Source organism: Ambystoma mexicanum, chromosome 2q (genome assembly GCF_040938575.1).
Source record: "Ambystoma mexicanum isolate Mex_15411 chromosome 2q, UKY_AmexF1_1, whole genome shotgun sequence".
Classification (NCBI taxonomy): Eukaryota; Metazoa; Chordata; class Amphibia; order Caudata; family Ambystomatidae; genus Ambystoma; species Ambystoma mexicanum.
Genome location: NC_090924.1, coordinates 348556184 through 348583068, shown reverse-complemented (window position 1 = coordinate 348583068; position 26885 = coordinate 348556184). Strand labels below are relative to the sequence as shown.

General features: G+C 47.9%; 1 protein-coding gene across 2 annotated transcripts in view; it reads right to left on the bottom strand.

The window, feature by feature from the left end:
* The window catches only part of LCMT1 (leucine carboxyl methyltransferase 1), a 1102354-nt gene that overhangs the window by 109548 nt on the left and 965921 nt on the right, over positions 1–26885 (bottom strand). For both annotated transcript variants that reach the window (XM_069647366.1, XM_069647364.1), the window contains one exon: positions 11026–11123. In XM_069647366.1, coding sequence (XP_069503467.1) covers positions 11026–11123 — 98 coding nt within the window. The remainder of the gene's footprint in view (positions 1–11025; positions 11124–26885) is intronic.

The window sequence follows — 26885 nt, the reverse complement described above, 5'->3', positions numbered from 1 at the left end:
GCCTTCCAGGTAACTTTCTTCACTGTATCTATGATTATCTCATCCTTCTTATCCATCACTGTCCCCTCACTACAACTTTGGCCTATTCTTCTTGACACATCCTCTCTACCATCACCTCCACTCTGCCACCTCGCACTACTCTTCACTGTGCCACTTCCCCATTCATTTTCACCATCTCCTTCACGTGTGTCACTGCTTATACCTCCTTCTTTCTTAATCTCACCACTGCTTTCAGCTCTGGTTTTACCACCTCCTTCACCACTTTCTTCCACATTCCCTTTATCTGCTTTCACCTACACCTCTTCTATTACTACTGCCACCATCTCCCTTCTGATTTCATGCCATCCTTCTGCTTTGGTCTCACCACCTCACTAGTTCTTGCCACCTTCTTTCCACTCAGCTCTCACAACTTCCTCATCCCTCTTCTACTCATTTACTATCACTTCCACCACTCCTGTTACTACCACCAGCTCTTTCCCTTCTGACCTTACCATCTCCTGCTATTCTGTAGATGTCACCTTCTCCTGATGCCATCTCTTCAGGTTTCTCTGTCCCTCCAACAAACTCTGTCTCTGTCGCTCTCCAGTCGACAGTCTTCACCAGGATGAGTCACCTGCACTTACATAGGGAGGTTCCACCTCCCTTGGTGGAACTCTGAGTGAGGGCATGCGCCTTTGTTCCTGGGCAAGGGTGGCCCTGTGAACGGTTTAGCTGCCTAGGATCACATGGGCTGACCTAAACCTTTATCAGCCCTGGAGGCCATCTTAGATTTGAGATCTCTGTATAGAGGGGCTGGGCAAACTACCCCATTGTGCCCCCCCATTCTCGTACACATGTGTTTCCTCTTTTGCTTGATTCTTCTAACCTGTTCTCCAACCCCCCTCCAAACTACTTCTGCAGGAGTCTGTCCTGATACATTCTGGTTTCACCACCACCGTCTTGTGGCCAATGCCGGATTTGACTTTTATAGACTTAATTGATTCACGGTGCGTCACCCTTTCTCAACTCTCATGCTGGACTTCCTTTTCATCTTGTACTCATGGTGGCCCTGAATCATGCTGTTCCCATCTTCATCTGGTATCCTGGCTTGCAACATTTTGTGTTACTACTGACTTCTGCAATTGTATTAGCTCTCCCCTCTTGATTCTCCACTCTTTTTGACTGCTTACTCTCTGTTCTCTCCTCTTCTCCCTTTGCCCATCTCCTCCTCCCCTTACTTTCTTCTATGCACTTACTGTATCAGAATTGTCCCTGGACCTCGTATGATAGCAACCTTGTCTGACTCCTTCCCCCTCCTCTTACCTGCCACCCCCTCCAGCACTATCTGAAATGTCGTCAGGCCTAGTACAATAGTCGCTTGTTTTGTTCCTTCCCTCCCTTTCTGCACCCGTCTCCCTCACCTTTTGTTTTTCTCTGGCTCTACCAGAAATGTTGTCAGGCCTAGTACGGTAGTCACCCGTCTGTTTCCATTTCCTTCCCACTCTCCCCTCCCTTCCCTATGTCTTAGCTCTTGCACTATCTGAAATGTCGTCAGGTCGAGTACGATATGTAATTTCACATCTTTACTGTTCATGGCCTATAAGAATGTCATTGTATTTTGCCTTGTTCCCTCCCATGCCTTGAAGCGATTTGAAACACATAGGCGCTATATAAATAAACTATCATATCATATCATACCTGTAACTCGGACAAGCCTGTCGTGGGCTTTTTTCAGGTATGTATCCTTTTGGCGTTGTCTGGAGATGAGCCTGAACTATATCCCGTTCCTTGAGTGTTTTGTGCTGGTTGTTACTTCAAAAGTGGGTCCATGAATCCCAATGATTAGTTCTCAGACAGGACTGAACCACAAAAAAAAACATTTGCAGTCTTTTGGGCTGAAAAGGTCTTGCTATTACTATAGACTGGAGGTATTTAGGGGTACACAGGTTGATCATGGGTTTCTTTGCTTGGGTTGGGGAGCTGAAAGGGGTTTGTCTGCCTGGCGAAGGGGCCTGGTGATGTCCAGCTGATTATCCCCTGATAAGCATTCCAGACTCAGGGAGGGTGACACGGAGAGCCTCACGATTATTCTAAAGCAGGGGCCAGCATTACCTGGCTTGGGGTGGCCCCCAGAGGCAATATCCCATTGATCCACAAAGCCAGACAGGGCACTTCGTCACAGTGTTCAAATAGAAGGCAACCATCACCACCTTCAGAACCTGAAAGAGAGTGCAGTTCACTCAAGTATTAAATACCAAAAACACAGTTGTTGTGGGTGCAGCCCAGCAGCATGCAGATGTTCGACCTGGGGATCTCCCGACATCGAAGAGTGACATCCTTTATCAGGCCCCATTTTGTGAAAGGTATATCCCAATTTGGAGCATCACAAGCAGAGATGAGGTGGTGTGAGGAAACAACACAGCAAGAAGAGGAGTTGCAGCGTGGAGGCTGAGTGTAGCACTGCAGGGTCAGCAGAATGAGGGCTTTCCCCGTCAACCCACTGAGGATAGCTGAGAGGGCTGGCTGCTGTAGGCGATGTACGCAGATTTCTTTTCCACTCCCGCTTTGGCAGCACACTTGCAATGGTGGATACAACTTAGAAAGGGCTGTCTCAGACGCAGAGCCCTTGGAGGAGACTAAGAGCTCTGAGGCCAAGTGCGGAGTGGTGAACACACCACAGGTTTTTTTTCACTGGCAGTGCCGCTGGACCAGGGGCTAGTGTAGGAGAGTGGTGCACAACTGAAAGACAATTATGATAGACAAATGCCATAGGTGGAAGACATAGCACATCTCTAACCCGTTACCCCACGAGACAAAGCCAATGATGCAGAGCCACCTATTTCTGGGTTTAACATGGTGGACCACCACTGAGAAGTCTGCACTGACAGAGGAAACTTACAGCATTCCATAAATAGAAATGAGCGTTCTGTCACCGAATCTATAGAAACCAAGTTGGATCTGTTGTAGGGGCTCTTGAGAGGACCTGAAAGAAATGTACATTGGGCATGGAGGATGGTGGCTTCCATGTTGATACTTGATCAAATATTAGAGGAAGCCTAAAACATCAAGTGAGGTGCAAACATGTGTGTTTTAGGTGTCTCCAGCACAATGGGGTAGGACCAGCTCAGTGACACATAATCCTTTTTTAAACACAGTCGTGGGGCACCACAGTAACTGTAAGCACTTTTTAGAGATTATACTTTCAGACTTCCTAATAGAGCTGCCATGTCTTCCCAGAGAACTAATGCCCGTATGTTGGTGTTGTCCTTTAAACACTTGAGTCTTAGAGAGGAACTCTATCGAAGAGTGGCTCCCAAAAACAATAAAATCACTGGAAATGGAGAGGCAGAAGATCTTGTGATTTCCAGATCTGACCTCCTCTTTCATGGCCAAGCTTTGAAAGATGCTGGTCTTACGAAATCATCTCACTGGGGGACAAGGATGGCATTTATGTGGTATAGAGCAAAGGTGGTTTACGAAGGGAGGTGACAGGTGACTGTGGAGCTAGAGTAGACCGAGGCATTCCTTCAGCATCTCTGGTTGGATGGGGGTACATTGGAGGAAGAGACCCGTCAGTGAGGGCTTTCTCTTCGGCTGTTAATTGCTGGCCTCACCTATAAAGGCTGGCACTTTGTTCTGCTGAAGCGAGGTCGGCCCTCAGAAGATGCCACCTTCCCGGCAGGATCCCCACCCTAGTTCCAAAAGGGGTAGCTCTTCCTTAGGGAGAAGGGACAAATTGCCTGGATTTGTCACAGTGCACTTAACATTGCAAACATGCCCCACAAGTAGTTAAGGGGTCAATATATGAAGTGAATATTGGCTAAATTGGCTTGTGTGTTACAACAAAAGCAGAACATTAATGTATCAACTCTTGAGGGGACGCCAAAGAGGCAAAAAACAAATGGCAAAATTAATAAGCGCTTTTTATCGTTGCAAGAACCAATTGCTGATAGATAGGACTTGCAGGATTCCAACTGAACACTGTAGATGGCCAGTTGTAAAATCAAAGCCAAGATCTGATTTAACAAACTAAATAGTAGATCCACTTTCTCTCTAAGCATTCACTGGAAAAACACAACCACTTGCTCTTTTTCTGGTCTTCTGGACATTTGTCTCATCACTTGGAATGTATTGATACAGAGTTGCACTTGGCATCAAGAACATTACCAAAACCAGGTGTCACAGCTTCTATCTACTATTTTTTGTATACTCTTTTTATTGGTTTAAAACACACACAGCATGGCAGAACATACACACCTACATATATGGGGATACCAACCCCCTCACATTCAGCAATATTTTCCACACCATCCTCCCCTTACCTCATGTCCAGTTGCCCAACCCCAATCCACCTATCCGCCCACCTCCCCAACCCAAACAAACATGAGTGACCGTTGCATCTTCCAACACCAGGCATCACAACCCTATCTTCTTGCTTCCCTTTCACCCCTTCTTTATTCCACCAGTTCCCATCTTCCCCTTATCTTTTAGAATTTCCTAGGACAACCTCTGTGCTTATATACCAATCCATCTAGAGTTCTGCAATGGTCTATCGTCGCCTTCCATTTAGCCACTATCGGCACCTCCTCCGTCTTCCATTTGGTTGCTAGGTCTCTATTCGCCATCACCAGCCATGTGGTAATCAATTTCGTTCTGCTTGCACAATTCGAAACACAAGTTGGTCTTCACAACAAAATAGATGTCACAATGGTCTTTTTAGGACAGGGTGGATTTCTTCCTCCTAAGGAGCCCCCGCCCCTCTTGGCCAATGTCTCTTTCGAAGGATGCGGATAATTAGGCCCCCGTAGCTAAAGAAGCTCAGTTCACATAGCTGAACAGGGGTTGTTTCATGCTTCTCTGACATTGCAGGCTTTAGGGTGACACAAACCTTTCGTCTAATCTAGATGTGGGCTTTCCAGGGACCTATAGACTACCACTTCTCACTGTTGTATATTCTTGTCATGAGCTAGGTAAGTGGATGAAGTCGGCAGCGTGATCTAGGGAGGAGTCTCTGAGACCTACCTGGATTTTAAATTGGTCTTTCTTTACCTCCTCCCTCTGTCTGGGTCCTGCCTAGAGTCACCTGGGCCCAGCAGCACATGCTTGTTCTTGTAATCTAGGATTTGTCTCAGGCTCTCCTTGCCACCTATTGTTTCAGTTTTGGTTATCCTCTCTCCTCCCAATGTTATTACCCTAGTCTACGCTGAATCTCCTTTTATGTTACTGGCACCTCCTCCTCGTGGCGTTCTCTCTCTCCACCCTTTTCACTGTTACCTCCTCTATGTCACTACCAGTCTGATTTTTCTTTTGTCTGCTTCCCCTTGGGTCTCACTACTTCTTCCTTCACCTGGGTACCTAGTACTTCCTCTCGATTTCCACTAGCCTGGGCTGATGTTATTTCCTCTTCCTTCCACATCCTCACTCCTAGTGTTGTCTCCTCCTCCTTCATTCTCTTAGTTTTTACCACATCCTCTGTCTCTCTTTCTCCAATATTATCACCTCATCTTTGGCTACCACCTCCTCCTGTCTTCTCTCGCCTGTTGAAGTCTCCAACTCCTCCTTCACCTTAACTTTCATTGTCTCCTTTTGTTCACTTTAATCCTCCAGTGTTACAATCGCCTCTTTCAACTGTTTAACTCCCATCACCATCCCATCACACTCTTCCTCTGATGTTACCACCTACTCTTAGCTCTCACCATCTCTTCTTGATCTCCACGGTTGCCACTCCTCCACTCTCCTGTCTCTACAGCCTCTGATTCTTCCATTGCTCTCCAGTCGTCTCCAAACATGAGCCTTCTGTGCCTACGCTTCATACCACATAACTGGGCATGGGTGTATTATAGTGTGCTCCTTCCTCCCCCTGGGTGGGTCTCCTGTGGAAGATCTGCACCAGTGGTTGATAACTAGGTGAGGGTGCTGATTGGCTATCCTTCCTATGAACACCTGGGTTCAAGGGGCTGGGCCAAGCCTATCTTTCGGCTATTTGCCACTTTAGACCATACTCTTTCACCCTTAATCCTTCCGGGTGCTGCTAATGCTGTACTGAGCTCTTTGTTGTTCAGAGCATGTGTTTTACTGGCCGGGAACTCACTAGGGAAGCTTGGTGAAGACTGTTTCACTGGGCATGCAGGACATTATTGATAATGTTTCCATGGCAGCACAGTCCCTTGCATGGGCATAATGTTGGTGAAACTGTTCTTCCCATGCTGAATAGTCACGGAATGTGAAACAACATGTCTGCAGAACAAATACTTGCTTTGGGGGGGGGGGGGGTGGGGGGGTCACCCTGCTACCTGAGTCACCACCTTGCCAGTCCCCAGAACCAGGCAGGGGACTAGATCACACTACCCATCTTAACTCCCGATAGACTCAGAGGCCCAAAGATGGTTATTAGGAACCAGGTGTACAGGAGGAGGAATGAGAAACACCCTCACTGTTGCAACAGGAGGGTACCCTATCTGGGAGTGTAAGCAGCTAAGCATTCAACAAGTCAGAGAATCAGAAGCGGGTGGGGTCATAAGTACCAACAGAATCATGGAGCACCCTAATTGCTTTCTAACCACTGCAAAACCTTGGAAAATAGAAGTGGTTGAACAAAACAAACGGTCCCATTGTAGATGAAATGCTTAACAGAACAACATGGAGTCATGTGCCTTCCAGGAGGCACATGTCAGACACTAGGCATTGTACCTTTGCACCTGGAGGCAAATAAATAGACTGAGGGACGCCCTCTCCATAGAAATAGAGGGCATATGAACAGTTTGTGAAATGACTGTTTATGGAATTGAATGGTGGACGACTCAGCATTTCCACATGGGCATTGAGGACTTCCTTTGAGGTGTCACAATGACTGCAATTCAAAGGGAACAAGCCCATTTCCACAGGTCTACATGAAACACTGCAATGGTGTTGTCTGTTCCAATCCAGGATTATCTTTCCATCTCCAAACCTGTACCTGTAGCTGTTCAGCAATTGGGGAAAGTCATCAATACAAAAAAGATGGCCCTCACCTCTAGGACGTGGACTTGGAGTTACTGTCTCCCGGAGACACAAGACGTTTTTCTGGAAGGGCCCAAATTGGTCAACCACCAACCCCTACCACCATATTCTGACAAGTCAGTCGTTAGTGATATTTCCCACTCAGGAGACAAACAGCAACCCCACCGTAGCGTTGGTGCTTTGTCTTCACCACTCCAAATCTCTCAGAACCTATAACAACATGAACATCTACGCTATAAGTTCAAGCAGCCAATTAGACCACCAAACCATGCCCACTCAAAGGGAGTTGAAACGGAGAAAAGCCATACAAAGTCCAACCAATCGATCTTCCACATCTAAAGGACACGCTTGAGCTATATCTGAAACGTCTTAGAAAAGCGTCGGGACTTGGGTGCAGTTGGGAAATTGAAGTAAAGCTCTACTGTGAAGAAAAGATCAGTTACCTGATGGATTTCCTCATCTGCCGGCTGCATAGATGTCACCCTGACAGATCGGGGTTGGAAGCCCGTGGCTGAAATGTTCGAGGGAGAAAAGACCAAAAGTTATTTTTCCGGTCTTCTCTCCACTGAACATTTCAGCCTTTGCCCTTGCCCCTAACACCCAATCCCCAACCCCCTACTTACCTTGCGGTGGCACACTTCACTGTGTGCCGCCGATTCGCTGTGTCCCTGCAACGCCTGTTCCCTTTCACTCCGAGATCAGGATTACTTTTTACAGACCAGCTGTGGAGGAGACCCCCATGGCCCCCACTCACAATATAATGAACAAGGGTGCAGGGGACACCCCAGTAGCCCTTACCACTGAAGGGGGTATTAGGTCAAACTTTTCGGCCGTTTGGAGTTATCGAATGGCTGAAATGCAGCCGAATCTCCCATTCGGTTTCTTTTGTTTGGGCTTTTTGAACGTATCCACCCTGACTAGCCATTTTTCAAGTATGTGTAAATGTGAAGTCCCTCCTTCTGAACGAGAGCTGGAATGTTGCTGTGACCTTCCTTAAGCTGTGAAGAGAACTAGCAAATCTCTGTACTGGAAACGGTAGCTGTTGGCTGCAAACCACACTTCTGTGGGGTCCACTCTGGCTTGTGACAGTAATCATCCCTGAGGTCTATTACTGACATCCAGTATACCTGCTGAAGGGAGGCTAGGACCTGACCCACTATATTGAAAATTATAGTTGTAGAACATTTGTTAAACCTAAAAAGGTTGACAATTAGATTGGACCCAGAGCAAAAAGTAGAAAACCCAGCCAACCTTCTCAGGTTGACATGGCTCCTTGCCACCCAACTCCACCTGTATGAGATCTCCTCAATCAACTAGCAGACATGATCGGCTGGAGGGGCGTTGAGGATTGGTGGAAGGTGGTAACCTTTGTCCACTACAGAAAGGACTTTTAGTACTCCAGTGAGCAATTTAAAGCCTGGAGGCACAGAAACAACTGCCATCCAACTTGGGTGAAGTCTTTAAAAATTCTAATCAGGGACGCTTGAGTGAAGTCTTTAACAATTCTAATCAGGGACGCTTCAATTCTTTTGCTTTCTGTTTGCAGCATCTTCTGAGTCAAGAAACCTGCATATTTTTGTTGTTTCTGGTGCTGACCACTAGTGGAATGCTCCAGACGCACCATTGCCTTATGGAAGTGTTGAAATGCTGACAGAGTGGGATCTGTACAACTGAGAAGGTGTGGTAGCCTGAATCGGTTTGGAATGTGTCTTGGCGATTACTGCCAAGTATTTTGCGGTCTGAGCATTCTTCACATTTTTTCAACTGCTCGTCTGTGGAATCTGTAAAGATCCTCTCTGGCAAAAGGAAGGTCTCCGAAGGTCAACTGCTGATTGATGGAAAAGGGAGTTTGTAGGAGGGGAGTGAGGTACCAGGGGCATTGGTGCAGGACTGGCCAGTGCAGAAGCTGTTTTTCTATTGCACAAGCAAGGGTGCACACAAAACACTTGCCAATTTAACCCCCCGGCCGACAAATAAGGGTGCACTGAAGGAAGTGTTGGTAATGTCCATAAAGATTTCCATGAAGGGGCCAATGCAGGGGAACTTCATAAAACACACCAAACAACTGCATACAGAGCTGGAAGGGGCATCAGCTGCTCCTCAGACTGGAACTGGGGCACAAACATCTGCAGGAACCAGAAGGGCTCTGGACCACGGTTGGGAAAGCTCTATAGTGCAAACCCCAATGTGAGGTTTCTGCCTCTCTTGCAGTGTTGTCCAGTGCCCAGATATCTGTAAATGGTAAAAAGGTATATTCGTCTGCTTCAATTGTTTTAGCCGGTACATGTGTCACATCGGAGCAAAGAACAGCAGGTAACCAGGAGGAGGTTCAAACAACCTTTCTTAGCAACAGGCACAGGTTCCTCCTTCTCTGCATCCTCTGCAATAGAAGGATGCAAGGAAGAGGAACATGGGTAGGCCATCAGACCTGGTCTAGCTGTAACTAACTCCTGATCTTCAACAGCTGATCAAAAATATCCTGAACACCTTTTTTAACCAGGAAGAGGCTGGTCTTCCTAAAAATGTTATCGGAGAATGTGGCGATCTAGTTGTTAATCTGTCTACACCTTCAGAAGCATGCACAAGAAGCTTTAGTGGGCTCTGCCTTTCCCAGAGCGGTACACAATCCAAAAGTCTAAGCAACGTCTGTGCACTGTCACAGGAATTTAACTCTTGGCCCTCATAAATTGTACAGAAGGCTCGAACCCCACTGGAAACAATTTTCAAACTTTGAGGCCTACTCTACTCCTTCAATGCCTTTTTGCGCTTAAGCAATTACTGTGATGTGCAGGCTATTCCTTAGGCAGGGTGCAAAATGTGCACTCACCACTAGCCATTAGCTAGTGATATTTCACTGTTGCAGAGTAAGAAAGGGTATGCTGTGAGGATGTATAGAATTGAGGTGGCAAGGCAAATTTTTATGGCTGGCTATCAGCCTGCAATTTACATGTTTCCCCATCCCCTTAGGCCACCTGTGCATCTTAAGAGCTTAAAAAGCTTGGACCTGAGCAGAATCTCAGCAGACAACCGCTGCACCAGCACTGTGATCGGAATAACACTGCTTCCGGGACTCTGCATGGATTCCAGGTACAACTACCAGGAGGTTTTGGCAAAGCTGGATGAAAAAGATTCCCGATCAGATACCCAAGTTCTGAGACCGCATGAAAAGCCCAAGAGGCGCGTTGCATTTATGCTGGGGTTAAGCAGGCAATACATTGCAGCTAATTTGCCAGATTTCGATCTGGAGAGACCTTGTTATGGTTCCCAGAGACAGGTCGCTGTGACCTTGCTGGGTAGCCTCCGGAACTAACAAAAACATTCCTGGCTGGCCTGTCTTGGGGTGCAGAATGGTAGAGCAGCACAGACACCAGGGTACTACTCCTGAACGGTTTCTTTCACTCAACAAACCCTTCAACACATTGAGGTGCCTGTATACCAAAATGATCTGCATAAAGATCAATCCTGGTTTTTAGCGACCTATCAGATAGGGAGTCACAATGCTCACAATCCGGCTGTCCGTGCTGCAGATCCACCCACTGGAATGACAGGTTCAGAAAATGAGCAGCATATAATTCCTATCAATTAAACCCCAAACTTCAGAGGCATTATTTAGGAACTAGAGTGAAAAGCCATTAGGCTTTTAATTGTTCAATTAGCATTACATTTCAATTTAGAAGAACAACAGCCACGCCATTAAGAAACAGCCCAGCAAAGACAGATTCAAGCTGCAGATAAGCATGTCCAAGCCACTTTTAGTGGAGGAAAAGAGCAGGTGAAGAGAAGATGGTGTGCAAGACATGAGCAGACAGCCCGAAAGGTGTTAAGACATCTGCTTAAGGTTTCCCTTTGGCTTTGCTTTTATCATGATCCACCAGAAAATAGTCCATTCTCCATAAAGCCAGACAAGTATCAGACAGATATCGATGCAGGGGAGAAAGGGATGTAGGAGTAACAGTGTGTACTTGCACTGCTCAAAAGCCATGCACTTTTGAAGTCAACAACATGACAAATGGCCAACCACCACTTGGATGTATTTAGTTCCATTACCCAATTTCAGTGCGTCTTTCGTAGCCCAGCAGAGGCAGTAGTGCAGCAGCAATTGTTCCAGTAGCTCCTTCTCATCCAGAAATTCAAGCTTCTCTATTCTGAGGAAACAATTAGATTGTGTTCATTTACAACTTCCACTAAACAATAGAAATAAAAAATAAATGGGAATTCTGATATCAGAGAAAGGCAGAAAACACAGAAACCGTTTACACAGAGATGAGGGCAAATGGAACCCTCACGCTACAGAATATCACTAAAACAAATTCAGACATTGCAAGCATTTATTTATTTATGTATTTGTATAGCGCTGCAGCCCACAGGCATCAGAGCGCGTTCCATACAGATAAGCACATAGTGATGGGACAACAATTATGGGTGTGTGGTTCAGGTGTTAGATTAAGTAGTGCTTTATTTGAATAACAGGGTTTTCAGTTTTTTCTTAAAGCATAGTAGATTTGTTTCAGTTCTTAAGGTCTCAGGTAGTTTATTCCATTTGGCTATTGCTTTGGTTGAAAAGGCCCTACCTAAGCCGTTTGTCTTTTTTGTTAACATGGCCTGTAGTAGGCCTTTGTTTGTAGATCTGAGATATCGACTTGGTTCGTATCTCTTGAATTGTTTCTTGAGGTATATTGGCGCATTTCCATATAGGCAGTGATGAACCCAAGTTAAAGATTTGAATGTGATGCGTTCATCTATGGATAGCCAGTGTAGGTCTCACCTCTCTCCTGTGATGTGTTCCCGCTTTGTTTTGCCGGTTATAGTTCTTACAGCGTTGTTCTGAATCACCTGGCACTGTTTAAGAGATTCATCACTGGCGCCCAGCAGCAGAGCATTTCCATAATCTAGCCATGAGAGCATAGTGACCCTAGCAATTGTTGTGCTGTTTTGTTTGTTTAGTAGGAGTTTGATTTTACTCAGGAGCTTCTGGTAATAATGACAGTTTCTTTTTAGGTAGGCTACCTGGGCTTCAGCTCCCAGGGATGCCTGCATGTAGATTCCTAGCGTATTAACTTTTTCTGACACCAGGATTGGTGTCCCTTTGATGTTAAATGTGGAGTAAGCTGGGCTAAATTATTTCCTGGCGTGGGCTGAGCCGAAAATCATGAGCTCTTTTTTGATGCCAATGGGGCACATCCAGTTGGCCTTCATCCAGGCTTCAATGGTGTTGTAGATAGATGTTAGTTTTTTGCTGTCCTGGTTATAGTCTCCACTGAGTTCGAACACCAGCTGTGTATCATCTGCAAAGTTAGTAAAAAATATACCGAGATGGGTAACAATGTGCATAGGCACCGCATGTATAGATTAAACAACAGTGGGGAGAAATTAGCTCCTTGTGGGACCCACAGTCCACTGGTTTAGATGATGATGTATGATTTCCTCAGATTATCTTGGATTGTCTATCTTGAAGGAAAGAAGACACCCAGTCAATGGCTCCCTGGGAGCAATTTCCGACAAAGTCTAGGGCCTATTGGAGCTTCCGGTGATCTAACAAGTGGAAAGCTGCAGAGAGGTCCAAGAGAATCAGTAAGCCTACTTTGCCCTGGTCCAGGAGTCCCAGCATTTCTGTCTGCAGGTCGAGCAGAGCAGATTCAGTGTTATGGGCTTTTCTAAATCCTGACTGTTGTGGGTGAGGTAGATTGTTGCTATCCACATACTCTTGCAGCTGTTCTGTAGCAATTTTATCTAGTATCTTCAGTAGAAAATTACAATTGGCGATGGGTCAGAGATTTCAGGGATCTTGTTGGTTTAGTTCTGTTTTTTTGGGCAGGGTTGTAACCGTAATGGTTTTTATGGTAGCAGGCACAGTGTGAACTCTAAAGGAAGCATTTACTATTCTTCTAAGGAATGGGATGAATGTTTCTGGGTTATCAAGTATCAGTTTTGGTGGTAATACATTTTCTGTACACGATGTGCAGTTTATTTTGGAAACAGCTTTTCTCATACTGTCCATGGTTATTGGTGTGAACTGGAATTTAGGGCTGTGAGTTTTTTGGGTTTCTTCTTTGATGTAGGTAAATTGGGGGGGGGGACTAGTTGTATTGTACTTTGTTATAGTTTCTCTAGCTTTGAAAATTTTATTTTGAAACGCTATTTGTACTTTTGCGCAGTCTGCATCAGTGGGTTGGAATGGTGGGGAGAGGGCTTTAGGTTTCTCTATGGCTTTCAATATTTGAAAGAGTTTTCCTGTGGAATTTGTAGCATGTTGTGCTTGTAACCAGAATCATGTTTTTATTGTGCTTAGCATATTAGAACACAGGGGTATTCTTTCCCAAAGTGGATACTGCACAGAGGGGACCAGTGCCATTTGTATTTACATGCACAAATGTACCCTTCATGCAATATTCATCATATCTGAAACATTGGAAAACAAACATGTAAAACCGGGGGGTTCCAGGTTTTACACATTATTTTTTATCTGTTTCAGAAAAAGTGTAAATACCTAGTGTAAAAGTCAGGAGGATTCCACAGGATTAATTTACTTTGGTTTCAGCAGGAAAATTCATGCTAGCATTGTAGGATTAATCAGCGGCACAGGAGGATAGCTCAGCGTCAGCGTGCGCGTCTTGGAAGCAAGACGACACGAAGCAACAACAGGTTCGATTCCCGGGTCCGCGCTTAGCAACCTCTGGGTGTTTAAGCGCGTTATAAATAGTAACGAAGACAAAAAAAACACAACTAGAAAAACAAACAATTCCTGTAACAGCGCCTCGATGCCTGCGGGCTGTGTGAGCGCTTTATAAATGTAAAATAAATAAAAATAAATAAATAAAAAATTATGGGAAATTTAACAACCCACCCCAAATAAGACACACACAATTATCAACTTTTATTTGAGCTTCTTTTTACGAACCTGGTAATCCCTAATCTAATGGCGTTAACGTATAACAATGTCAATATCACATTCTGAGACAAGAAACAGGCTGGTTTGAAAAAACAATTGATTTTATTTCAAATGTAGAAAGAGGATATTAAACGGTGATCCCTACTCACAATGCAAGAGATTTACATACAAAATACTGTTGGCAATCCAAAATAATTGCAATATGTAAAGGAATAATACAGACAGTAAGGCTTGCATTATAAACTAGTAGGATGAACACTATCCTTGAATTAACAATATTTAATAAAAACAAGCACCTCTCCCCTTATAATCTATAGGTGCATGCTTTTCAGGCTGATATATTAAATTTGGCAAAATGCAATGATCATAAGGATAAGCAACATGCGTTTGGATTTTGGAAATCGCTAAAATCATCACTAAAACCATGTGCCCATGAAATAGCAAAAGAACATAGGGCCTGATTCACAAAGTGTTTATCCCACTGAAAAACTATTTGCGAAGCATGCCCATCGAATCTACTGATCACTAACTATGTGCAAGGGGTGTTAACCTAAAGTCAACCCCATTATTTTTGAGTTCCTTCAGAATATAAAACAGTCTAAGAACATAGAGTTAAATGACAACTATTTAGACAATTTCACTAACTTATGTTCCTATGTATTCTATAAAATGTGGGGCTGTTCAAATAAAATTGTATTCACAAAATACATTCCTAGGATACCCATGGACAATGAACCATACTCAGTCTTTTTTCTAAGTGGATCAGATCACGTTTAACATCAGCATCTCAAGTTTGATTAGTTTGTCAGGGAATTAGGATTAGGCTGCCCCTATTGGCTACGCCAGTCATACTACATCAGATCTCACTCTGTGTGACCTACAGCTACCAGATATCACAGCATGCCATGAGAGATCCTCCTCAATGTTCACAACAAAATGTGTCTATTTTATTTATTCAAGTTCCCCAAATATATCCTTAAACATAAACTGATATATTTCATTTTAATAGAAAATATGAGCAATTTTTCAGAGCATCTACAAGCTAATCTGCTCTCTCCTGGAGCAATGCGTTCTGCAATCAATCTGGTTGGCTGCAGTTTTTAGTTGACTCTCCTCGCTTCCCAAAGGGTTTGAGCTTAAATAGTCAACAAACCCCACCCTAAAGGAGCCTGGGCTCACATCTAATTCCCATCCACTAAGTTATTCAAATAGTTGCTTCCCTAGGGATGACAAAGCTAGTGTAACTTCCCCCTTTTTGTGATTGGTTGTCTTGGTTGAGAAGGATGGCAGTGGAAAATCCCAAATCGAAGTCTCAATAGCATTGTTCCATAAGACTACCCCTCTCACTACTGTGTTATCATTCAGGTTTAAACTGTATCAAAACATTGGGTTCTCTAGAAATTTGGGTTGCCATTATCTTAAAAATAGACAAATAATATGTTTATATGTTGATCAGTTTGGGTTACTAAATGCAATTCACTTACACTTGTTAACATGTCAAATGACAGAGGTACAGATTTTGATCATTTTATAAATCATGCTTCTCAGTCTGAATAGGTGTCATGCAATCATTTTGGGACTCCTCAGGATGCTGGTCCCTATGGAGCAGGTGACGCCTGAAACCCACCATGTTGCAGGACTTTTCTTCCCATTGTGAGCACATTATAACTTGGGAGCCACAGTGTGCCGCATACGCTGGGTTGCATGATGACCACCCGCACCTACAGTAAGACGGCACCTGGTACCGCGACCCCGCTCACACAGGAACGCCCGGCTGCTTAACGGTAAGAAGATTACCGGGTCCTTGCGGCGCAATGCTCACTGCTAGTGGACATTTCTTGTACTTGTTCCTTACCTTCTGCAGTTCTAGTTTCCTTGCCCCTTCCTCGCTCCCTCCGCCTGGATTCCTCTGTTCTTCTTTCCCGCCCCTCTCGCTCTGATCTTTACTTGCTAACCACTTCCATCACCTGGTGGCTGATCTGACACCTCCAGAGGTGGTTCTTCCCTGGGAGGGTTTTTCGGTTGGCTGCTAATCTGGGGCTCACTCACTCTCCAGTCATCAAACCACTAAAGACATAGTGGCTACAGGTAGAGACAGACCATATCTTCTCTCTAAGAATCGGTGAGCAGGTATGTCCAATCGCTGACAGATTGCGATGCTAGGAGAGAGTGAAAATGGAACAAATGCAGCAATTGGTGCAACACTTCAAAGCCGAAAATGCTGCCTTGCAGCAGATTGTGGCTGTAAGAGACCCCCGCCAACACTGAACCTCCAGTGACCAGTCTGTCCTGAGGGAAGTATGATAGTTCCCCTAGGAAGCACATTAATTTTGGACCGTTGCACTGTGCAACTCACTATTTCGCACCCAATCCTTTTCTATCAACAAGGCTGCGGTTGGTAATATCTTATCTAGTTTTGCTGGCAGCGCCTTGGCATGGGCAACCCCATTAGTGAAATCTAACAGCCCCTTGCTGTCTAATTATGCAGGCTTTATAGCCATTCTGATGGGCATGTTAAGAAGACCAGAACTTAGCTATACCACCCAGGATACTCTGTTAGACTTTAGCCAAGGTGATCAAGATATTTTGACCTACGTAACCAAATTTAAACAGATTGCTCCTGAAACCATGTGGCCCGAAGAAGCCCAGATCATGCTGTTCTGTCCTGGATTAAGCAAAGAGCTCAAGGAAAAGCTCGCTCAAGTTCCTCGTCACACCACTTCGCCTGAATTCATCACCATTGTGCTATAGCTTAAAAGGAACAAGTTACTTACCTGTAACTGTTGTTCTCCAGCATGGGTCTGGCATGGATTCACATGCTCATGAATATTCCTCGTCGTCAGGCCGGGAATCCTCGGTATAGAAAAAATCAGTATCAGTTTCGTTTCTGATCTGTCTTTCTTAGTAGTAACCAATCACTGGTCTCTTGGTCATACTGCCCCAGCCAATGACTGCCCTCTCCCTAAGCCCCGCCCCTGGCAGCCATCCTCAGATTTGGTAGAACGTGAAGTGGCAGTATGACCAAGTGAAGAGCCGCAGAGTGGTAGGCGGGAGGGTTTGCATGTGAATCCATGCCAGACCCATGCTGGAGAACAACAGTTACAGGTAAGTAACTTGTTCCTTCTCCAGCATGGGGTCTGGCATGGATTCACATGCTCATGAATATAAGAATACATAGCAGTACACACATGCACAACCACGGGAGGTGGCAAAAAGGCTCAATATCAAGCAATACAACAACTCAACATTAAGCAACTCTTACCTCCTCACCAGGCTCACCTTAGGCGAACAGGTTGCGCAGCACTGCCTGGCCGACTCTGGACTCCTCCCTGGAATCCCGGTTGACGCAGTAGAATCTCGTGAAGGTGTGCGTCGACCTCCACATAGCAGTCCTGCAGATGTCGAGCAGGGGCACACCAGACAGGAACGCCGTGGTAGCAGCGATCGCCTTGGTCAAATGGGCTCTCGGACGGCCTGGCAACGGTCGGTTTGCCAACCGGTGACAGTGCATGATGCAGCCGCAGAGCCATCTGGAAATGGAAGTCTATGAGAGAGCCTTCCCTTGATTCACAGGTCCAAAGTTCACAAACAGCTGTGATGTCTTCCGAAAACTCTTCGTGCGGTCCACGTAGAACTTCAGCGCTCTAGCTACATCTAGTGAGTGCAGAGTCCTCTCAGCCGGCGAAGAAGGGGACGGGAAGAAAACTGGCAACACCAAGGGCTCGTTGAGGTGGAAGTTCGACGGCACCTAGGGCATGAAGGAGGGGTGTTTCCTCAGCACCACCCTCGTGACGTGAAAAGTCAAGTATGGAGGCTTGCAAGATAGGGCCTGGATCTCTCCCACTCGTCGTGCAGAGGTGATGGCCACGAGGAATGCTGTCTTCCACGACAGAAACTTCAACGGCACTGAATGCATAGGCTCCAATGGGGCCCCCATGAGCCTAGTCAGCACCACTTTGAGCTCCCACGCCGGGGCAGGGGCCTTCACCGGCGGGAACGATCGGATCAGTGCTTTCATAAATTCCTTCACCAGCCGATGAGACCACAAGGACGCCCGTCCTGTAGTTCTGGTGTAACGTGAGACGGCAGCCAGATGCACCTTCATGGAAGCGTGAGATAGGCTAGCCTTGGCCAAGGACAGCAGGTACGGCAATACTTGAGGGGCGGTAGTCCGCAGAGGGTTAATCTTCTGTGCACGGCACCAGACAGAGAACCTCTTCCATTTATGTCCGTAGCACTTGAGAGTTGAGGATGCCCTGGCCTTTGCAAGAACCTCTCTGCAGTCGGCCGGGATGTCGTATCCTCCAAACTCTAGTGCTGCAGGAGCCAGGCCTGCAAGTTCAGCGACCCTGGTTCGTGATGAAGAATGGCGCCTCCATCTCTGGAGAGAAGATCCACGTCCGTCGGCAGCTTGACTGGTGTGGACGCTGACAAGTCCAGAAGGTCCGGGAACCAGATCTGTCTCGGCCACGCCAGTGCGACAAGGATCATCCTGCACCGGGACCTCTTGAGCTGGTTGACGAGCCGGAGTAGCAATGGCAACGGCGGGAAAGCATAAAGGAATAGGCCGTCCCAGGGGAACGAGAAAGCATCGCCCATGCTCCTCGGCTGGGGAAACCTGCTGGCGAACCTCCGGCACTTGGAGTTCGCCGCCGTCGCGAAGAGATCGATCTGGGGTTCGCCCCATCGTCAGAAGAGTCGATCCACTTGATCCTGGCGCAGTTCCCACTCGTGGCACGAGCGCAGCTCTCTGCTGAGTGAGTCGGCGATGGTGTTTTTTATCCCTGCCAGATGAAAGGGTACCAGAAACATCCCCTGGGCGACGGCCCAATGCCACAGATCCTGGGCTTCCTTGGATAGGGCAGGGGATCTGGTTCCGCCCTGCTTCCGAATGTAAAACATTGTGGTGGTGTTGTCGGTGAAGATCCTCACCACCTTGCCCTTGAGGGACGGGAGGAAAGACCTGAGGGCCCGGAATACTGCACGGAGCTCCAAGATGTTGATGTGGAGTGTCTTCTCCTCCGGGAGCCAAATGCCTCTCGCGTGGAGATCCCCGGTGTGCGCTCCCCAACCTTCCAGCGAGGCATCCGTCGTCACCGTCACCTGGTGGGCCAGGGCTAGGAAACCTGTTCCCGCCGTCAGATGAGAGCGGGAACCCCACCATCGTATCGCCTGACGGAATGCTTCGTCGGGCAGGATCCTGTCTTCGAAGCTGCCCGTCGACTGGATCCAGTGGGCGTCGAGGAATTCTTGCAAGGGCCGCATCCAAAGTCTGCAGTGGCGCACGAGATAAATGCAGGAGGACATCATTCCGAGGAGGGACTTGATAGACCTCACTCTGGCCACGTCTGTGGCCAGCAGACGTTGCACCTTTCCCAGGATGGTCCTGATCCTTTCCTCCGACTGAGAGGCCAGTCGCGCCACTGTGTCGAGCTGTGCTCCCAGAAACAGGGCGACTTGTGACGGGACCAGGTGGGATTTTGGAAAGTTGATGGAGAATCCAGGTCCGTGAGCAGCTGGACGGTCTTCGCAGTATGTTCTACGGCGAGCTCCCTTGTCCTTGCCCGTATGAGCCAGTCATCCAGGTAGGGGTAGACGTGGATCCCCTGTAGGCGCAGCCGTGCCGCCACCGGTGCTAGGCACTTGGTGAACACCCTGGGCGCCGATTTTAATCTGAACAGGAGGGCCTTGAACTGGTAGTGCCTCCCTTGGACCACGAATCTGAGGAACTTTCGGTGTCTCTTTAGAATCGGGATGTGAAAGTACGCATCCTCCAAGTCCAACGACGACAGGAAATCGCCCTCCTCCAGCTGTCCCAGCACGTGCCGGAGGGTGACCATCCGGAACTTCTGTGCCTTGATGTACCTGTTCAGTTGTCGCAGGTCCAAGATGGGACGCCATCTTCCTGTCTTCTTCTTTACGAGGAAGTACCTTGAGTAAACTCCGGAGCCCCGAAGCCTCTTTGGAACAAGCTCGATGGCACCTTTTCTGAGCATCGCCCTTACTTCCAACAGCAGTTGAGGGACGTGATTTTCCTTCCTGCCCACGGGAGGAAAGCGGGGGCACTTCTTCTGGAACTCGAGGGCGTGCCCCAGGGCCAGGGCGTCCAGCACACAACGGTCGGTGGAGATGGACTCCCACATGCCGACGAACTTCGTCAGCCGGCCTCCCACCGGGGTGCTTCGGCGGGGGCCCGACCCGACGGTCGGTTCAATCCTGCTTGGAGGCCGCCTTGCCTCCTTGACCACATTGGCGACGACAGCGGGATCCACCTGACTTGCCGCGTTTCCTGTAGGCCTCCTGCGATGAAGATCTTGCTGCTTGACGGTACGTAGAGGAGCTACTGCCGGCTCCTGTAACGCTTACCTCGACTCTGCGGGGACACTCACGATGGAACTACGTAACACAGCTTTTCTCAATTAGTGTGCTTCCAAAACTCCCTTCCTCATACCATAAAAGGTTCCTAGAACAAACACAAGAGAATTCTAAGAATTTTGACTAGCGCTTCAATGAAGTTAAACTAATCCAAAACACTAATGTCATTCTTCAGCTTTTCTCATTACCTTGGGAATTTATGTTGTTAGCTCTCCATCCTGCATTGGTGCAGAAGCGCTAATTCTGAAGAAGGGAAATGGCGCTAACTATGGTGACAAGGAAGGACGTTATTACTAAAATTCAAATGAACTGGGAAGAGTGTGAACCCTAGACGACTGTGCCTAAACTGAAGTAGCTGAAACTAGTGGTCAATCCAAGGGACCCCCACCGGTGAATAGGGCTGGGAAAAATTGCTGAGTTGGAAGTACCATAGATGTGAGGAAAATTTCTACACACACGCTTTCGTGGAAACACCACAGGAAAACGAATTTGCCTCAGGAAAACGCTCACAACCACTGAGCGTGCAAGCCTTTGAAAATAGCAAAATGCGTCATCAAAAGCTTGTTGCAAACAATGTGTGAAGAACACATACCAACTAAAACCAAAAGCTAAGAAAAGCTCAATAACTAATGAAGCGTAAAATCGGCTCCATTACATTGCGCGCAACATGCGTTTAGATAAATATTACAACGTAACACAGAACTTCACAATACCATGGAAAACCATGACACTTCAGGGAAATAAAAGATACTTGCGAAATATCCTGACTGAAAACCTTTGAACCATGGAAGCCGCTTTGTGTCTGGAAAGTGACGGGGCTAACTGAGTGACAGGGAAGAATTCTGTGACTAGAGTTCTAAGACCCTACTGTGGAAAATTCTGTGACTGGAATTGTAGGAATTACAGGGAACTCCGGGGAAACAAATAACGGGAGCAGAGGGAAATGACAGAAAAGGAAGAGTGGCTGGTGGCGCTGAAACGTGACGGGACCTAAAGCTGGACAGCGGTAAGCGTTGACTGGATTCTTTCCGAAAGCGAAGCAGGGAATGCTCGAGGGGAGGGGCTTAAATACGAGGAGAGAGAAAACAACTAGACCTACACTGCGCACGTTACCAGCATAACCCAGGCAGCCCTGTTGAGTGGCAAGATGTACTACCCATGCCTAACACTTCCCTGAGTTGCCTTTTCCGAACATCCACGAATGGTAGATTGAAGACCAATTCTTTTTGGAAGCAATTTTAGGAACCTTTGCCGTGATCATGACAGCTCCCTTGGAGGCACCCTGTCTGCCTTCGGAGCTCTGAAAGGACGGCCGTCGCTGTTGGAGCACACCCAGTGCACGGGCCGTCTTCGTGTCCGTCTTGATCGCCTAAAGGGACTCATCAACCGCCTTGCCAAACAGGTTGTTCACATCGAAGGGCATGTCAAAAACCTTGGTCTGTATGTCCTGGCGGAAATCCGTCGCCTTGAGCCATCCTCGTCGTCTCAGGCAAACTCCGTTGCCCAACTGACGGAAACCGGTGTCGGCGATGTCCGTAGCCACCGTAATGGCGTGGTCCGAAGCAATCTCACCTTCCTGTAAGATTTCCAGGGCCTCAGCCCTCTTGGCGTCCGGAAGGAAGTCCAACAGAGGGGCGATCTTGAACCACAACTCCCTGTCGTAGCGGGCTACGATGGCCAGGGCGTTGGCTGCCTTGATGGTCGTCGCTGACGATGAGATGACCCGTCGTCCCATCGCATCCAGCTTCCTACCCTCGCCGTCCGGCGGGGAGGTTGAAGTCGAGGCCGATGCCCCCCCGCTTTCTTCTTGGCCGCCGCCGAAATGACCGAATCCGGGGTAGGTTGCGCCCTAAGGCTCAAGGGGGCAGCGTCGGGGACCCGGTACTTCTTCTCGTATCGGTCCCTCTTTGCAGGCGCCATGGCAGGGTTCTTGAGGTGGTCGAGCCCCTCATCCCAGATGTCATCAAGAAGCGGTACGGCGAGGACCGCCTTCCTTTTAGCCTAGCGCCGTTGGTAAAGGAACCCTTCCTTCTTCTTTTCTTCGGGGCAGAGCTGGAAGAGCTCGGATGCCCTGGAAATCATGGCATGGAAGGATCCAATCTCGTCGGGCGGGGACGCCCGGGCAGGGGGCGACGGGAGACACGTCCCGTCGTCGCCTCCGTCATCCGTACCTGTCATATTCGTGTCCATGCATGTATCATCCCCATGGGTAGTAGACCGGGGGGAAGGCAGAGAAGGCCGCAGAGGCGGGAGAGGTGGCCTAGGATGCGTCCTCCTCCTCTTAAGTGGTAGACTCTCCGAAGGTCCTGGCTCCGGTTCCCCCGTCGGGTCTGGCTCAGGTACCTCCGTCGGGGGAACGGGCAACCTAGTCCTTATCTCTGAGCATAAGGACTGAATGGCTGACAAAATGGGCGCCGAGGTGTCCTGCGGCGCCGGAAACGACAGGAGAGAGGGCTCTTGAGGAGCCTCGTCTGCGACACCGTCGCTCTCGTCGTCGCCCTCGTCGGGATACCTCCCGATGGGCTGGGCCTCTTCCACGACTTGGATGAGCTCCTCTTCAGAGGTCGTGACCGTATCCACGATGGCCACCAGCCCCTCCCCCACCCTTTCCAACGAGGACTTCGTGGGGGTCTTCTCGTTGGGCCTGAAAGACGACTCCCTCCGCGGTGGCAGGGAGACTCTAGCTCCTGAGGGCACCTCCACTGGTGTAGCCTCCACAGGCTGAGCCAGTGCCGCTGCGATATCTTCAATCGAGGTCTTAGCAGGGTGAATTAAGGCCGACGTCACCTTCTGTACGCCTGGGGCCTTCACCTTGGGAGGAGGGTCCGAGCCTCGCTCCCCCTCTGCCGGAATCTTCGAGATCGACCAGGGCCTCTCCAGAAGCTTCGCTGGGTTCTCGGACTTCCTCTTACCCGAGCCAGAGCGTTGCTCGTGGATGATGGCGTCGGGGAGGGTGCGCCCTGCCTGGAAGCCAAGGAGCCCGACCGTTCGGCGCTCCCGGTGCCCGCGGACTCGCGGTGCTTAACCTTTTGTTGGGCCCCCGTCGCCGGGGCACCCGCATAGGACTTAGAAGACCGCTCAGACTTCTTTTTCTTCTTCTCGCCTGACAGGCTCTTCCCTTCCAGCCAGTTGGCGAGACGGAGGTGGCGACCCTTCATGGTCCGCTCCAACATGTTCCCACAAAACGCGCAGTCCTTCTCCTTGTGCGTCTTGTCCTCATGGAGACAGTAGAGGCATAACAAATGCTCGTCTTCCTTGAAAACGTTCTGAAGCTGGCATCCAGGGCAGGTCCTGAACAGCTTCCTGGGCGTCGAGCTTCCTTTCTCCTGGGCCATGACCGGGGTAGGCCTCGGAACTTCTGGAAACCTCCAAAAGCGTAACTCGACGAAATCTTCACCCTTGAGGGGCGTAGAAACTCCGAAACGGATCCCCGTTGATCAGATGTAGACACGGTGGAGCTTGAGGCTCTATTTAACCGAAAAATTAGAAAATCTCCTAAAAAAAGCACGAAAACGCAGCAAAAGCTCGAGAGCTACAGCACGAGGACTCCCAACACTTGAACGTGCGGTAAAAATCTGAGGATGGCTGCCAGAGGCGGGGCTTAGGGAGAGGGCAGTCATTGGCTGGGGGCAGTATGACCCAGAGACCAGTGATTGGTTACTACTAAGAAAGACAGATCAGAAACGAAACTGATACTGATTTTTTATATACCGAGGATTCCCGGCCTGACGACGGGGAATATTCATGAGCATGTGAATCCATGCCAGACCCCATGCTGGAGAACTACAGAGAAGAAACAGAAGTGCATGAGGAGAAGGACACACCCAGAAGCCACTGAGAGGAATCCTGCTCCAGCCAAGAAAACTGATGACTCTGAATCTATGCAGATCAGTGCGGACCGTGGTCCAATAACCGAAGAAGAGAGAAGGTGCCGACGAGTGCAGGGCCCGTGTATGTACTGTACCTCCAGGAACGTTTTGGTTAGTTAATGTCCCTTGCTCCCCCTCAGTGTTCGGGGAACACTCTCTCTTGGTTTTAAGAGGGGCGACAGACCAGGAGGAGAAGACCGATTCCCCTGTCTTGGATTCTTCCAGTGTGCTATCCGCTGCGGTCATGGTGGACCGTGGTGCAGCAAGGCTCTTCATGGACGGTCAATGGGACAGAAACCAGAACAATCCATGAATACCCAAGAGGCGTGCACTCCCTGTTGAAGGAGTGGATTGGCAGATGCTAGTATCCGGTCATATCTAAGTTAAGGTCTTGCTTGGAATATAGAGGGCTCAATCAAATGAAATATTTTTTTGTCTTTGTTTTTTAAATTTTTTAATTAGTTTTATACCAACCAAACAACCAACAACCAAACTTGTAGTGCATATTACAATATATCAAATTTTGTACAACATAATCCTTGTTGACTGCTTTTCCCTTTGCCTCCCTCCCCCCAAGCCTACATCTCTTCGCGATCTACTTCTGCAGTTTGCAAAGGGATTTCCTTACTCGTGTCCTCCACCGGGTCCTGGTCGCTTGACCAATCTTGCGTGGACCCAAATAGCGTGGCTATTAGGTGTCTCCAGCTTGTCAGGGTTTCTGCTTCTTCACCCCCCCACCCCCCATGTTACGAGCAACCTGCCATACTACAGTTTCGGCTTCTGTCCATTTCTGGAGGACTTTCCACCATATTTCAATCCTAGATCTGTGACACATCTTCCATCCCATGGCGATCCTACGCTTCGCCAGTATATACGCCAAATCCTTTAGTTTGCTTACATGTTTAAGTTTATGTGGTCTTGGGAAAGCCCCAAGCAGACATGCCCACGCTATCCCAACAGTTATCTTAATCCCCTTTTCCTCCAATCGGTGAGCTATTTCTACCCAAAATTTCTCAATTTCTGGGCACGCCCAGAACATATGCGTCATCCCAGCGTTTTCTTCGCCACATTTGGGGCATATTTGTCTTTCTGCATTGCTGAATTTAGCTATCCTTTGGGTGTCATATAAGCTCTGTGGGTTATGTACAGCTGTATTTGCTGCAACCTCACGTTCCTTGACACTTTCTTGTGATATCCTTGGGCCCGCTCCCACATTCCATCACTCGTCGGGGCACCCACCTCCTCTTCCCAGTCCTGTCGTAGTTGTACCACTTCCTTTCCCACTTTAGACATTACCAGCTCATATATCCTGGATATCTCGTGCCCTCCCTCTGCTATATCATATATAATTTCTATGGTGGTATGCGGTTGTTCTTCCAATACTATTTCTGACCATTTTTCTTTAATTTGCTGGACCACCCTGTGATATGTAATATATTGCCCTGTATGTAACCCCGTTTCCTCCACCAGCGTCCCAAATTCCTTTATCTGCCCCTCTTGCCAAATATCACCTATTGTCGCTATCCCCACCGTTTCCCAGTGTTTCCTGATTATCTTCATTAACGGCACCTCTTTCCCTGCCAGTACAACCAGTGGCACCTGCGGGAACACGGGTTGGATTTTCCATTATCTGACAGGCCCAGCGCCATATTTTCCACCCCAATGTCATCATCTTTGGGTGCTCTTTCATGTCTGGTTTGAACAGCCATATGATTTCCTTCAAGAAGTACGGGGCACAGTCCTGCCTGAACAACCTAGATTCTGAGGTTGGGTCTTCTGATAGCCATTTTGCCACGTATTGTAGCTGGCTCGCTAGGTAATACATTTCGAAGTTTGGCAAGTTTATACCCCCTTATCACACGCATTTTGCAATTTCCAAAGGGCGACCCTGCTCCTCGTCCCATGCCAGAGGAACCCCCTACACATGCTGTGCACCTCGTCAAAGAATTGTCTTGATATCAGATATGGTATATTCCCAAAATAATTCAATAATCTGGGTAGAACCACCATTTTCAAAATTGCCCTTCTTCCCATCATCGCCAGAGGGAGCTTTTCCCAAAACGTCATGCTATTTTCGATGCCCTAGACCGCCTTCTCGGTATTATGCTGGTGCTCTGCCTCTACCTTATGGTAGATGTCTATCCCAAGGTACCTAAATGTATTAACCTCCCACGGTACTTGTAAGACTGCCGCAAATCGTTCCATTACTTCCAGAACACATTGGAGGTTTTCTTCTGGATATTGTAAATACAACAGCATATTGTCAGCGTACAAGGAAATCAAGTGCAGTTCTCCCTTTATGTTTATCCCTATCATGTCATACTGTTGCCTTAGATATATCGCCTAGGGCTCTAATGCTAATATATGCAGCATGGGGTACCGCGGGCATCCTTGTCTAGTACCCCTGCTAAATTGCCATCTTCCCGATATTATTGCTCCCGTTTTAACCCTGGCCAACGGTGCGCTGTACAGCAATTTGACCCATTTAAGGTACCCAGGTCCTATCCCATAACTGGACAGGGCTGCCAACAGCCATGGCCATTTAACTGAGTCAAATGCTTTTATTGCGTCTAGTGATACAATTGCAATTTCCGATGTTTCCCCTTTTGTGTGTTCGATCACTCGGTGTAGTCGCCTGAGGTTGTTAGTTATATTTCTATGTGGGACATACCCAGTCTGGTCAGGGTGTATTAGTTTGTCAATAATCCGTTTCATCCTGTTTGCCAGTACCGCCGTGAGCATTTTACTATCCTGATTAAGCATCGACAACGGTC